The sequence below is a fragment of the Lethenteron reissneri genome, chromosome 34, assembly GCF_015708825.2.
Source record: "Lethenteron reissneri isolate LAM-NWPU_2019-01 chromosome 34, ASM1570882v1, whole genome shotgun sequence".
In the NCBI taxonomy this organism is placed as follows: domain Eukaryota; kingdom Metazoa; phylum Chordata; class Hyperoartia; order Petromyzontiformes; family Petromyzontidae; genus Lethenteron; species Lethenteron reissneri.
The window spans coordinates 10,210,250-10,223,261 of record NC_083812.1 but is presented as its reverse complement, the minus strand read 5'-3'; the positions used below and the strand labels follow the sequence as shown (position 1 = coordinate 10,223,261).

The following is a 13,012-nucleotide window of genomic DNA, read 5'->3' as shown; positions in this document are numbered from 1 at the left end:
TCATATTTTTGTCAGTAATTGTGTTTTATAAATTGCAGGTGTTTACTTTGAATACATGCAAATATACTATACACAACATAAATGAATATTTAGGAATGTAATACAAGCACGTCATATGCACATAGTGAATACATAGCATGCTTCATTTCAAGTAGGTTATTTGACATTTAAAATGTCATACCTTCTGTATTATTGATTGCATGTATATTTCATTTTCTTTAAAATGTTACTTTTAAGAAACTGCACTTGAATGCGAATATATCATCACACCTACAGTTTGCATCTGATTTTAATTGTTCCAGTGCAAAATAAACATAACTTGGTTGAGTTCTTAAAACTAATCATAATAAAGCACATGGAAAATATTTGCCAATTATGCATTCATAGATTCTGCAGAGAAATGCAAATGTACCATGAATATGCAGTACTCTTTCGTGGAATAATTTGGTTTTAGAATTAATATACTGACTTGTAAAATCACTTATATAATAGATTATTGTAATTTCTAACTACCAAGCAATTTAGTTGTTTTAAATGCATTTTTTGTCACGTAAAATGCGGCATCTCTGTGTGTGACCACGTCGGCTTAAACGTGCTTAATATTATCCGCATGCTTTGTCATGCATTTTTTATATCCAAACAGCATATCGTGGGGGGTACCACTCTATATTTTATAACACGTGCCTCACTTCCCAAACAATGCACCAAACGGCTGTGATTTAACTGCTAGAAATGGGAATACTTTGCAAACACGACGCAGGCCCTCTAACTGACGGGTGTTAACACCTAGATGACCTCAGGCATAGAAAGGGCTGCCTTGCAGTGGCCCAAGGTGGGACGTGCCATTGTGGTGCAGCCACAGCAGCCACATCTGATAAAACATTGCCAGAGTCTCATATGCAAAGAAGAGCAGTCTAATTCAAATTACACATAATCTTTATTGACATTCCCAAATTGATAAATGTGTACCTTTACTCTGTATTGATGTGAATAATGGTGCTGTGGTGGTTAGCACACTGTCCAATGATCCCTGGCCACACACACCAGTGGTAATTGGTATCTGATTCTGCACAACACTATCCCTAGGTTGACTCAATCTTCAATTAATACCCAGTGCAATATGTCAAGATCAGCATCCGGTAAACAAAAATCAACACATAGTAGTGCGGACCACACCATTCTGGCCTAAATATGTGCAAAAGATTTACCTGTGCTAGAAATATTTACATACCAAATCAAACGAATATCTCTTTTCAGTTTAAGACTGGCATAACAATATGTAATAATCATTATTTATGTGTCCATACAGGCCTTACTTAGTCTCATGCCTTTTTCAGGAGGGTCCTGCTAGGATTTCCAGTATGGAGCGATGATGTGATGTATTTTCCCATTCGATTCATTTCCAATAAATGTTTCCAAATTTGAATCATGATGCCGGCACACATGGCCTACTCTTTTTAGAATAATGTCACGGATATTTGAAACAGATGGTGAAAATTTGGACGGTTAAAACCACACGCAGTACTAACCAGGGCAGCCGTGAGGTTTGAACCGTGAACATATGCAACAAACGGAAAACCCACGGCCTCTCGGCCGTGTCACCACCCCGATATGAGAAGACTGGACCCGTCAAGTCTTAGTCTTCTCCCTCTTTGCAACAAATGGTGCCTTGTGATGGCCTGCTGACCAGGATATTGTTCTAACTTTGACCAGTGTGGTCAAGGGAAACGCTTGTTAAGCTCCATACATTTTTATATTTATTAATTCATCAAGAACAGCTAATTGAGTCAAAAGTGTGTGAATTTGAATCCATTGATTATTACAGATGTCGAGAACATCCTCAATAACAACAGTTAGTTGCAAACCTAACTAAGCAATTATATATGTTTCATTGTTTAAAAATAAGGATCTACAATGTATATACATTTAGGATATGAAAATGTTTGCAAGAATTTTGCATTTGTAAACAGATCCCACAATTATTATTTGTTTACTTTATCCCCAAAAGCAAATATAGCCAAACAGCTCAGTCTAAATGTTATAGAAAACTTACACACACATACCTTACAACAATAACTGAATTAAATTCCTCAGTGTTTATAAATATAGTTGCATTGTACAATCACTGATGCTCTCCAAATTACCATATATAAACGTATGTTTCTTATGTATCTTTGAATAAAATTCAACATACATTCGAGGACAAATGTAAGGTAAACTTACGACATCCCAGAAAAACGACATCAAATGCCGACTAAATACCCTCAAGAATATCTGTTTAACATCCATTGCACAGATTTTTTTGTATTTATTTTATTCAGTAGATTCATTTACATATAAAATAGTTGACGACCGCATTCGTTGATTCAACTGGTAGTGTTCTAAATCACCTAAGTTGTTGTGTTAATGTTTTTTTTTTATTAAAGGCAACTAAGTAAAAAGGTGTTAAGTGTGTTCATGCTCAAAAGAGCAGCACCACAATGTGGTGTTGGTACTGAGCTAGTTATGGAAATGCACATTACTATTCTAGGGCCTCTGTAACCTCATTGCTTGTCATGCAAATGTAATGTATAATTAATTATCCGAATTTTTCCAATATGAATCAAACATTTTTAGTGAACTCAAATATTCCATAGCAACATTATTGTTAGACAAATATAATCTTCCACTAGGTCTCACTACGTGAACCATTTATATGAAGAAGAAGAAAACAAATCAGACACACAGCCACATAATCTTAAATTTCGTTACTTCTCCACATTCAGATAACTGGAGGCGAATAGCGCTAAAGCGCAACTGAAATAGAGCGTCAACACTTGTTTTCAATGTTGTGCATTGCTGTGCGACGTAGATCTGCACAAGAACTTTGAGATGGAGCCGCAGGGGAAGGAAGAGCCCCAAGGGCAAAAGATTCAACTGCATTGTCGTCCTCCTGATGCGGTCCCTCCTGCCGAGGTGACGACACACTTGCTTTCGGGGTTAAGCATTGCACCCACCCATGAGCAGATTGCAGCATAATTGTGCTGGCAGATTCCCGTAGGTTTGGTGGTGATTGTAAAGATTCTGTAAGCACAGCGCTTACTGTAATATGGCCTATTGCTTAGTGTAAAATAATTACGAACAACCGTTAACGTGCAATATCCTCTGCCTTATGCATGCGAACGAGCCATCTTCAAATTTAATAACTGTGCAAACATGACAAGCTCTCCGCTACTCTGTGTGAATGTGCAATGTGCTTAAATACAGTTAAAGATTTAAAACAATACTTTTTTTTCCAATCTGACACATTGCAGGGTCATGGCAGAGGAAAAAAAAATCATTGCACTGTCTACAAGTAATTAGTTTCACTTATCTGAAGTGCCAGATTAAATTGGACTGAATTAGCATTAGCAGGAAATGCATCTCGGTTTCATATTCCTGTCACATTCGTTCTGCTAATTCACGTCAGCATATGGCTTTCCTGAGAGCGATCTGTGGAGAAGGGGGACTCATTGACCGCCAGGTTACCGTGACTGTAGTGGGAAATTAGAAGGTAACTCTGACTTATAGCATCCTCTATTTCAAGCACTGTGCACACACGGAACAGACAGTCATTTCCAAGGCCTGCAAGAAATTCCACACAACTCGCAAAATGTGATTTGCCCTGTAGAATTGTGTGTTTTATAGTGGAATTGTACTTTATAATTTCTCTCTGTGTCTGTGTGTCTGCAGATATGTGTTTATAGTTTGTGCTAATGCGTGTATTGGTTCATATTTGTTTGTAAATTATTAATTGAGTTTTTGGTGGTGCATGCCATCAAAAATGTCCTTAAAATACAAGCCAGTACGGTAGTGCATGATTGTACGTGATGCATGGAAATTTTAATTAATTTTGGATGGAAATGATTGCATATTTGATATTACTATGCAAATGGTATGGAATTTTCCAACAAACCTAAATGTAAATTAATATTGCTATATTTTTCAACATATATTGCATTTACATGTCGACGTTTAGTTCAATACATTATAGTTGTTACCATTTCAGCCCTTGTGCGTGTGGCTTTGTCATGGGATGCTTTATATTTTACAGCATCTCTTTTAGCAACCGAACATATTTGCTAAATTAACAATAATAAGTAAACATTATTACTAAAATGACCATCCAAATATTTCTACAGTCGTAACGTTTTTTTTATGCTGCATCCAATTATGATAAACAGCATGCTTTGCTCACTCGTAAATTCACTCTTTAAAATAAATTATCGCCATCCCCATATTCTCACAGATAATGCACATTAAAAGCTCTATGCACGTTGTAAATCATGCAGCCGTACTTCACACTTGAGTTGCACGACTATAGATAGAGGGGGGGGGGCTCTTGATTAAAAATTGATGAGAAAACACTACATAGGCCATATTCGGAAGATGAAGGCATTTGTTATTTGCAATACATAGCGCCGCTTTGAAAATGCCAACGAAGCACACTGTCTTTGACACGAAGCCTTGACTTTTAACACCTCTACTGACAGTGGTACGCATTGGCATAGGTGACCCACATATAATAGTACTTGTTGGCTAAACATTTCTACTTGCTTTTCAACAAATCTCGACTCCCATTAAGGTTATTTGAGAATCAGATAATATAAAACTATCACAGAAACCTAACATTGGGCTTATTTTAAAGGCAATTTAAGCTAATCTTTCATGCATTTACTATGTAGTGAATTTTGTTTATTCACATACGGAGTGTTTGTGTCAATATTATTACGTGTAGGAGATGTTTTTTCCCAAGATTACATTATCACAAATTCTAGACTCTCTCTTGTGCACATAATTAAAAAAAACATTTTTAGGATTTTTAAATAGATATTCTTTCACTTCACAGGATATTTAAATTGACCCTAAAAATAAAACAATAAATACTGTACAGTATATGGCCCAAATATTTTAAATGCCTTGTTTGTTTATTCCTCACTGCAACCTAATTAGTTTTATGTTCCCATATATATGTCTAAAATTCACATATTTAAGTCAATTAGTGATTCGTGGAATTAATTTTATTTGATGTCTGTAGGGAAATGGTGGATATACCATCTTCGTATTGTGGGTTCATTTTCTACATAGAGTTCTGTAATATTGCCCTGTCTTTGTCAAATTGAAAGCGTACTGGAGACCAAGGTTTTCTGGCGATATCTCCAGTTATTAATTTGGTCACAGTAATAAATATTATTTCATAAATAAAAGGATTGCTGTGGAGCGGACACGCCAAAGCCAGTTTATGCAAAATCTTTCTACATTAAATAAACAGTTAAATCCTTGTCCTTATCCGCATATGGCTTTCCTAAGCTCTGTACATGGATCAGGCATTTCAAATAGTTAGATTAGATTTGGATGACCGGGTATCCCTTTGGTTAGCATGTCTGCCAATGAGTGAGCTCACAGTTTTTCATTCAATTCCTGCTCTGTCTGATCATTACTCCAAAGACTAACCTGATTGTACAGTACTGCCTTTTGTAAAGTGTGCATTTAAGGCCCTGTGGCAAAACTCGAAAGAGTGGGCCTTTTCTTGACAGTAGTATGTTCCAAATCCATATATATTATAACTAAATTATACAAAAAATATGATAGCTTTCTGGTTTATTGGGTCTGCTTAGCAAAAATGATAATGAATCTAAATGGGCTGTCACCTGGTTAAATAATGGGCAGCAGATCGAATTGCCTACCCTTTGCGTAGGTGTGGAAAGGACATTTACTGTGGATTCGCAATAAAAAAAAATTGGTTTGCAGGCAACGAGTGCATTATACCTCAAATCCCACAGCAGCGACATGCAGTTTTTCAAAAGACGATCAAATATAACACTTTGAATTGTTCAAAGATAATCAACATTTTCAGCAGGGGAGTTACTTTTCTTGCAGAATAAAGGAAAATGAACATCATTGGGCTCAGGTTCCAACCCAATGACGGATATCCTAACCGCGTCCTCATTCCCCGTATATTAGTCATAATGGCCACACACAAAGATCCGTATCAGCTTGCAGTGGCTAAAGAGGTTGTTAATGTTATTTGTTTTGTACAATGGACTATGACTTCATTGTATTCCATTATCAGTCTTGTAAACCTAATTTATTTCTAGTGGATCATCTTAAGACAAGGAAAAGTGCATTTCGAATGCAGTTTCCATTTAACATGAAATGATACATTTCCAGAGGGAAAAACGTAACCGATCCCAAATTACTTTAGAAATGCGATGCTGTAAGGAGTTGTATGATCTATGCACAGGTTGAATGGCTTAAGAATGAGATGCTCATCGACCCGGAGGAGGACTCGAACTTCCACATCACGGCGGACCACAATCTGATCATTAAGCAGGCGCGGCTGTCAGACAGCGCCAACTACACGTGCGTGGCCAAGAACCTCGTGGCCAAGCGCCGGAGCTCCACCGCTACTGTCACCGTGTACGGTAAGTGGTGGTGCCGCACGCATAGCACGTGCCTCGCTAACGCGACATTTAAGAACCTCTCTTTTTTTTTTTCTAGAAAGGTCACGCTAGGTCACGGGGTCAGCAACCTGGGGCTCCGGAGCCACATGTGGCTGTTTAAGGGACTGCTTTGTGATGTTGTTCACTAAGGACCACCACTGCCTTGTATTCACATGCATTGTGCGGCTCTTGAAATGTTGAGGTGTTTTTTTTTTTACCGAATTTGAAAAAAAAAGGCTGTTCTTGTTATTTTGGTTGCCGACCGTAGCACTCGGTGTATCTATGACCATTTAATAGTAGGTCCGGTCTGGTTCACAAACTGGGCCAGCTGGGCCAAGCCTGAATTCCCAAGGCGGGCCTCACCCAGCCAAGTGAGATCTAACGGGGGCCATGTGCTCTGCCATTTAATTTACTCTGCCAAGGGGACCACCCGCTTTTATCTGGGCAGCCTTTGGAAGCGGTTCTGATGTCATGGGGTCATTGTGGAAGAGACACACGCTGTAAATTGCGTCTCTCACATAGGTTAATATGAGCACCATTTTTTTTTAACTAAGAATATGGCCCTGTTTTAGATAGTGAATACAAACCGTACCATGTGTCATATCCTGTTTGAAAAAAGCTACAATTGCTACCCTCCAGCCGTGTAGGGGAAGGAGGAGGAGGCATGTATGACTGAAGGAAGAGGCTGAACCCATGGAACCACACATTCCATGAACAGCCCAGCATGACTCAGGTCTATATTTAAACTGTCATGGAAATAAGGCACGAGACTCCTGATCTGCAGTGCTATTATGTGGCAGGAGAGCAAGTAGGTTCATAAGTCATGTTATCTGCTTGTATTTGTAGATCTTCTCCGTTTACTCTGGTTTTCTGAAAACATTATCCTTAAACAATTGGCCAACTAATCCCACGTAAGGCCTTTCTGATCGAGAGGCTTGAAAACAAGATGAGCCTTCATGGTCAAGGGACATCACGATCATTAGTGCAGAGCCTCCAGACTTATGATAGTCCTGCTTTCAGATGTTACCGCTATTCCTTCGCGAAGGAAATCATGCTACCCACAAACAACACCTAAGAGAGTAGCACTGACGCTTTTAAAGTTATCGAAACAGACAAGCAAGCAGCCTACCCTCTGTGCTGTCATCTACTGACTGCCTATTAACCCTGAACGTAGGTGCCTCGTGAACATGCCGGTACTCATTTGATTACAACTGTGTACCGCATTGCCTATCTGTTGCTTTACATGTGGATTTCTGTTTGGCGATGTCGGATATAAAATCGCATGAAACAAAGCAGTCAGGTGGCTCGGGGGACTAATATCTTTCAGGGCAGTGAGCCAGCACTGCCGAGATCCCGAGGTTTGATTCACGAGCCTCCACCTGAGATAAAACTGGATTCTCATCACTTGTAACTCTATATATATATATATAAAAATCCATTGCATAAATTTGGTTTTGAATTTAATTTAGCTTTGCCCAACCCTGAAGGCTTATTCAGCAGATAGGCAGAGAGTGGATAACTCAGTCATCTGCACAACCGATGAGAGTGCAGTCCCGAGCAGAGCACCCTAAATGGGGTTAAGGAAGGGGTCCTGGCAGGAATCACAAACAGAGGCCTCGCATTACACTCACCTAAACATTTAATTAAGATAAACACAGTAAGATTCTGGCGGTTTATTCCTTTTAAAACAGCTTGGGAAATGCTGAACTCGGGGCTCTGGTAAGCTAAGTTGTTGAGTGAGATTATTTGTAATTTCTTACAAGTGCAAAACTAGTTTTTAATATATTTTACAATGTGCATTCAGAATGAAGAATTACAACAGAAATAAAGCTTTAAGTGATTATTTATTTTTGAATGGATACATACAATTTCACGTGGGAAATACACCCACTCATGCATGTGTAATCGTATTTACATTTTGCCAATCACAGGAATGTTTGAGTAGCGGCGCTATGGCAGGTGATATGTTAACGGGTCTGAGTCTCCCACTTCATGAACCTAGATTGACCAACGTCGTGCAGTATTGCCAATAATCCGCATGACCTACACAATGGCCTTCACCAAGCAGTGGATTTTAATTTAATCCGTGATGCCGAGAGATTAAATCCTGCCATGTAAATGTAGAATTTCTACCACTCATGGCCACTAACAAAGATGGATGCACACTATTGTTTGTTTGAGCAGAGATACACCACATTAATTTGTTTACTTTGATACACAAGGCCTAGCGGCACTGTGAGTTGTAGGGCTGAAGCAGCCCTACAACTCAGAGCACGGACAAAGGCAGTGTTAAACAAACTAATTAAATGTCAAATGCCAAACAAAATGCATATCAATATGATCTGCTTTTGTTTCCCTTGCATCCTGCTCGAACTCTCACCCTTGCAATGACACGACCCAGCTGTCGTGTTCGACGCTTATTGCAAAGGTTCACTGTTTGAATCCAGTGATGGTCCCGAATTAATATCATGCTCCTCCGTATTGTGCTAAAGAAGTTCAACATACATACATACTGCAGTATATAATAATCATAATAATGCTACGCGCTGTTAGCTTCACAGTAGGCATCGACTATCCTCAAATATGATTAACAAGAATAGGCCATAGCCGGGCAGTGGTGGCTATACTATTAACCTGTTCAGCGACAATTCAGCCACAAACAGTGGCTGAACGGGTTAATTATGATACTTGGTGCTATTCTATGTTGCTCATAATGCTGGCTGTTTTACACATTATTTTCCGATTATTTGTGATACGTTACGAACGATTAAAACGATTAAGTTTACTCACGTTTTTTTTAACTCGACAGCTATAACCCCCCTCTGGTACTATTTCTACATTAAGTATTCAACTCCTATTCTGAAGCACCAACTTCTGATTTTAGAGATTTTGCTGTGTAGATGTCTTTCCACCAATTTGAACGTGATGGCTGCAGAATGCACCATCTATCTCCATTGCCTGCATTGTATCCTGTTCCATCGCTCAATCTTTCCTTGACTTCTCATCACCCGTCTCCGTGGGAGTATGACTAATGCCAGTGTAGGGAAAAACTCGTGAAGCAAGTTATCTTGGGACTTCAATTTGCATCGTGGCTTGGGTATAATGTGTAGACTCCTATCTTGTGAAATAGTGCATTGTTTGTGCATTTTTTTACAGGTGTTTGGCATGAGATAGCAGAGTTTTTTGCAATGTGTCTGGATAACTCATTGTTTAAAATGCTTCCCTAGGCTGATTATTTATCAACCCTGTGCAATGTATACGTGATAAATATTAAGCCCTGCTATATATATGTGAAACTTGATCAAGGAAACAGAGGTTAGAATGTCTCAAGAATTTCTTGCTTCCACATCGCCATGCACAATAATGTATAATAATTTGTCCTCTTTATTATTTAATCTTGCAGATAACATTGATAATCAAGAGTAAATATATGTCACCATATGCTTAGATCTATGCAAACATGCAAATACGCAGATGTAATTGTAATTGCGATGGTGAAATAAACGTGTTAAGAAAATAACATCCTTACTTCCTCTAATAACAGCTTTCTATTTGGTTGTATGAATAATTTAGACGAATCACACGACTATAATTGAAATGATCATAATTGCAATATTTGTCAGGTCAGACCGTTTAACTTGTATTTTCACAATTACAGTGTTTACTTATTTTCCAATGAGAGGATTACATTTGCATTTAGTGATAATCTGGAAGGTGTATGTGTGGGTTAGAGGAGCTACTCAAATATGCTGAGGCTGTTTAGCAGCGAAACGGATAAATAGTGCTAATGCTGCTGTACAGCAACAGCGTTAATGCATTGCATCAGCTCCCTGTGGAGACTCGCACTAAGGTTGGTGGAGGCTTTAACGTTCAGTCTGTATGGGTCACGTTGAGCAACCGACACTCTGATCAGAAATGGAAGGAAGGTTTCATGCAATCACCTAATGCTGAGATTCTTCCCAAGATGTTTTGGGTAAAACTAGAGTTGCGTCGCTTGAAGTGTTATGCTTTTTAAGCAGCATCGAATAGCGACTTTATACACCAGTGAACATGCCATTGGCATGATGCAAAGTGGCAGGCATGCGAGACAGCGAGATGCGAGATGATAATATGCAAGGCAGCGCTGATATAAATGAAACAACCTACTCCATCCTGGTAAAATATGGATGGGTTCCATCTGAAGGTGCGGTTGCAGCGCAAATATTGTCACCACCATTCCATAAATGGCAATCCATTGCATCAAGATGAAACAGCACACGAGCTTGGAGCATATATATAAGCTGGGTTGGAAGGGGGGGAAAGAGCGTGGTGGTTTTAGTTATTGCAGCTACATACTATTAACACTCCTTCCCTTTATTAATGCTACCCCTATCCCCTCCCTTTGATGCTGCGATTCCTGCATAATGCACGGGCATAAGTAGTACTATTCACATACCTGCATTTCCCATATCCCCTCCCTTTGATGCTGCTAATCCTGCATAATGCACGGACATACGTAGTACTAATCACATACCTGCATTTCCCATAAATATGCTAAATTCCTCTTGATATGCAAATTTATGTTGTCAATGCGCTCTTTCCCCCCCTTCCAACCCAGCTTATATATATGCTCCAAGCTCGTGTGCTGTTTCATTCAGATGCTGTCGCCTCGACAGACCTGGTTTTCACTTGAGGATGGCTGCTTGCGTTGTGGCCGAAACGTCGTGAGAATTATTTTATTATGTTTTATTTTTATTATTTTATTACTTCCCTTCTACGTGACTTTACTGAAAGAACCAAGAAGATGAATCCCTGCAGTCACGAAAGCTTTAAATCGAAATTGCCTACCTTATTACAGACCAATTGAGACCGTATTGGTCACCCCGTGCCCTTATAAATATCAACGTTCATTCTACAAAGTCCCATCACAAGGGAAAAACATAAACAAATAGACAAAACACATTATGTTTACCCTATTGAAACGGCTGTATGCCGTACGGACCTGAAAACTCAATTTCCCTTCACAAAAATACGGGTAAACCATATCGGTTGACAGGTATGGGCACTGTTGGTGGAGCAAATTACTCCGAATAAGACGTTTGTAAGTTTAAAAAAAATTCAGGGGATGACTGAACCCATTATCCTTCTGGGGTTCATGAAGTAGTATCACGTTGGGGCAAGTCAACATTGGTTACTTATGAAGAGACCAACCCCTCACATAAGGCGGAATATTTTGCCGATTTACCCATTTACATAGGAATGTAGTATTGAGTATTTGCCTTTGGATTACTATGATGTGTGAGATTTATAAGAAATACCTGTTCCTGGAGATGGCTGGTTGGCTTTAAGGGATACGGCCCATATCAGAGGGCTTATTCAACTCCTTTGAGACTTTTGAACCATTTCAAGGCACTCACACGTGAAGCTCTGCGTGTTAGCTGATACCAAGCAAAGCGGCCAGGAACCTTATGAGAAGTAAGCACTGTGATCGCATCACACCACACCCAACTAGTCTCCATTGGCTGCCTATCCAGTCAAGAGTAGCATACAAAATCTGCTTCCCTTAACAGCATTGGTCCTGCATACCACAGCGATCTACTAACTCCGTATGCTCCAATGCAGCACCTGATATTCTCTGATTCTGGTTTGCTTGTTCGTCTTATGCTTAAATATCTTTCAGGTATAATGCACCCCTTCTCTGAGACTTGCTACCAGTAACTGTTAGAGAGGGCACTTCTATGTTTTTGAAGTATAAATTTGAGATGCCTCTGTTCGCTCTAGCCTTCCTTTTGTAGCATGACTACCCATGTCATATTTATTACAGATCCACGATCTCTGTTCCGCTCTAGTTTATTTTGTAACCTGTATTGTCGAGTTGATCATTTTTCTTCCGTAAATTACACTCGTTTATAGATACTTGTAGGTGCGTTTATAGATTGTTTTTTTGTACTGCAACCTTACCCTTGGATTATTAAAACCTTATAAAGTAATTTTAGGTGGCAATTCCTATGATAAGCTGCTTCATAAAATGAAGTTGAAGTGAATTGAAATATAACGTTTATGCAGGCATCAAACACTAAGGATGCTTGTTTCTTTTATAAACCAATGTGACAAAATCCAAATTTGAACACAAGTATTATGCCTCTCTCCTATGCAAACCAAAGGCCTGAGTCCCATCATATTATTTCTTTAGCATTTGACATATCTAATCTAGTGTGCCTTAGCAGCGTTATACTTTCCATAGCTCCTTTTAACAAAATAGTAATGTTATTATAGTCAGGCATCATTATTATTAACAAAGTATATCATATGTTACGAACGAAACCATGTGTTATATGGTGTAAGAGAGAAATACAAATTATATATATTTCTCCAATCTGCCAAGTCAAGTTATATCTGTATTTTATTAAAGCCGTGTGAGGTGGCAGTATCAATTTTACATTGCACCAAGACAGACGTGCGATTACATCCTGAAACATAATTGGCAAAACAACCTGGTCGTGTGCCTTTGCTCAAAATGTAACTTCTTTTCAACCACATGAGTGGCTTTTCATCGAGGATGCTAGGCTCAT

General features: G+C 38.9%; 1 protein-coding gene across 2 annotated transcripts in view; it reads left to right on the top strand.

Moving 5' to 3' along the window:
- LOC133350657 (netrin receptor UNC5C-like) overlaps positions 1 to 13,012 on the top strand; it is a 145,363-nt gene that overhangs the window by 68,209 nt on the left and 64,142 nt on the right. For both annotated transcript variants that reach the window (XM_061565257.1, XM_061565258.1), the window contains exons 4-5: positions 2,852 to 2,955; positions 6,263 to 6,443. In XM_061565257.1, coding sequence (XP_061421241.1) covers positions 2,852 to 2,955; positions 6,263 to 6,443 — 285 coding nt within the window. The remainder of the gene's footprint in view (positions 1 to 2,851; positions 2,956 to 6,262; positions 6,444 to 13,012) is intronic.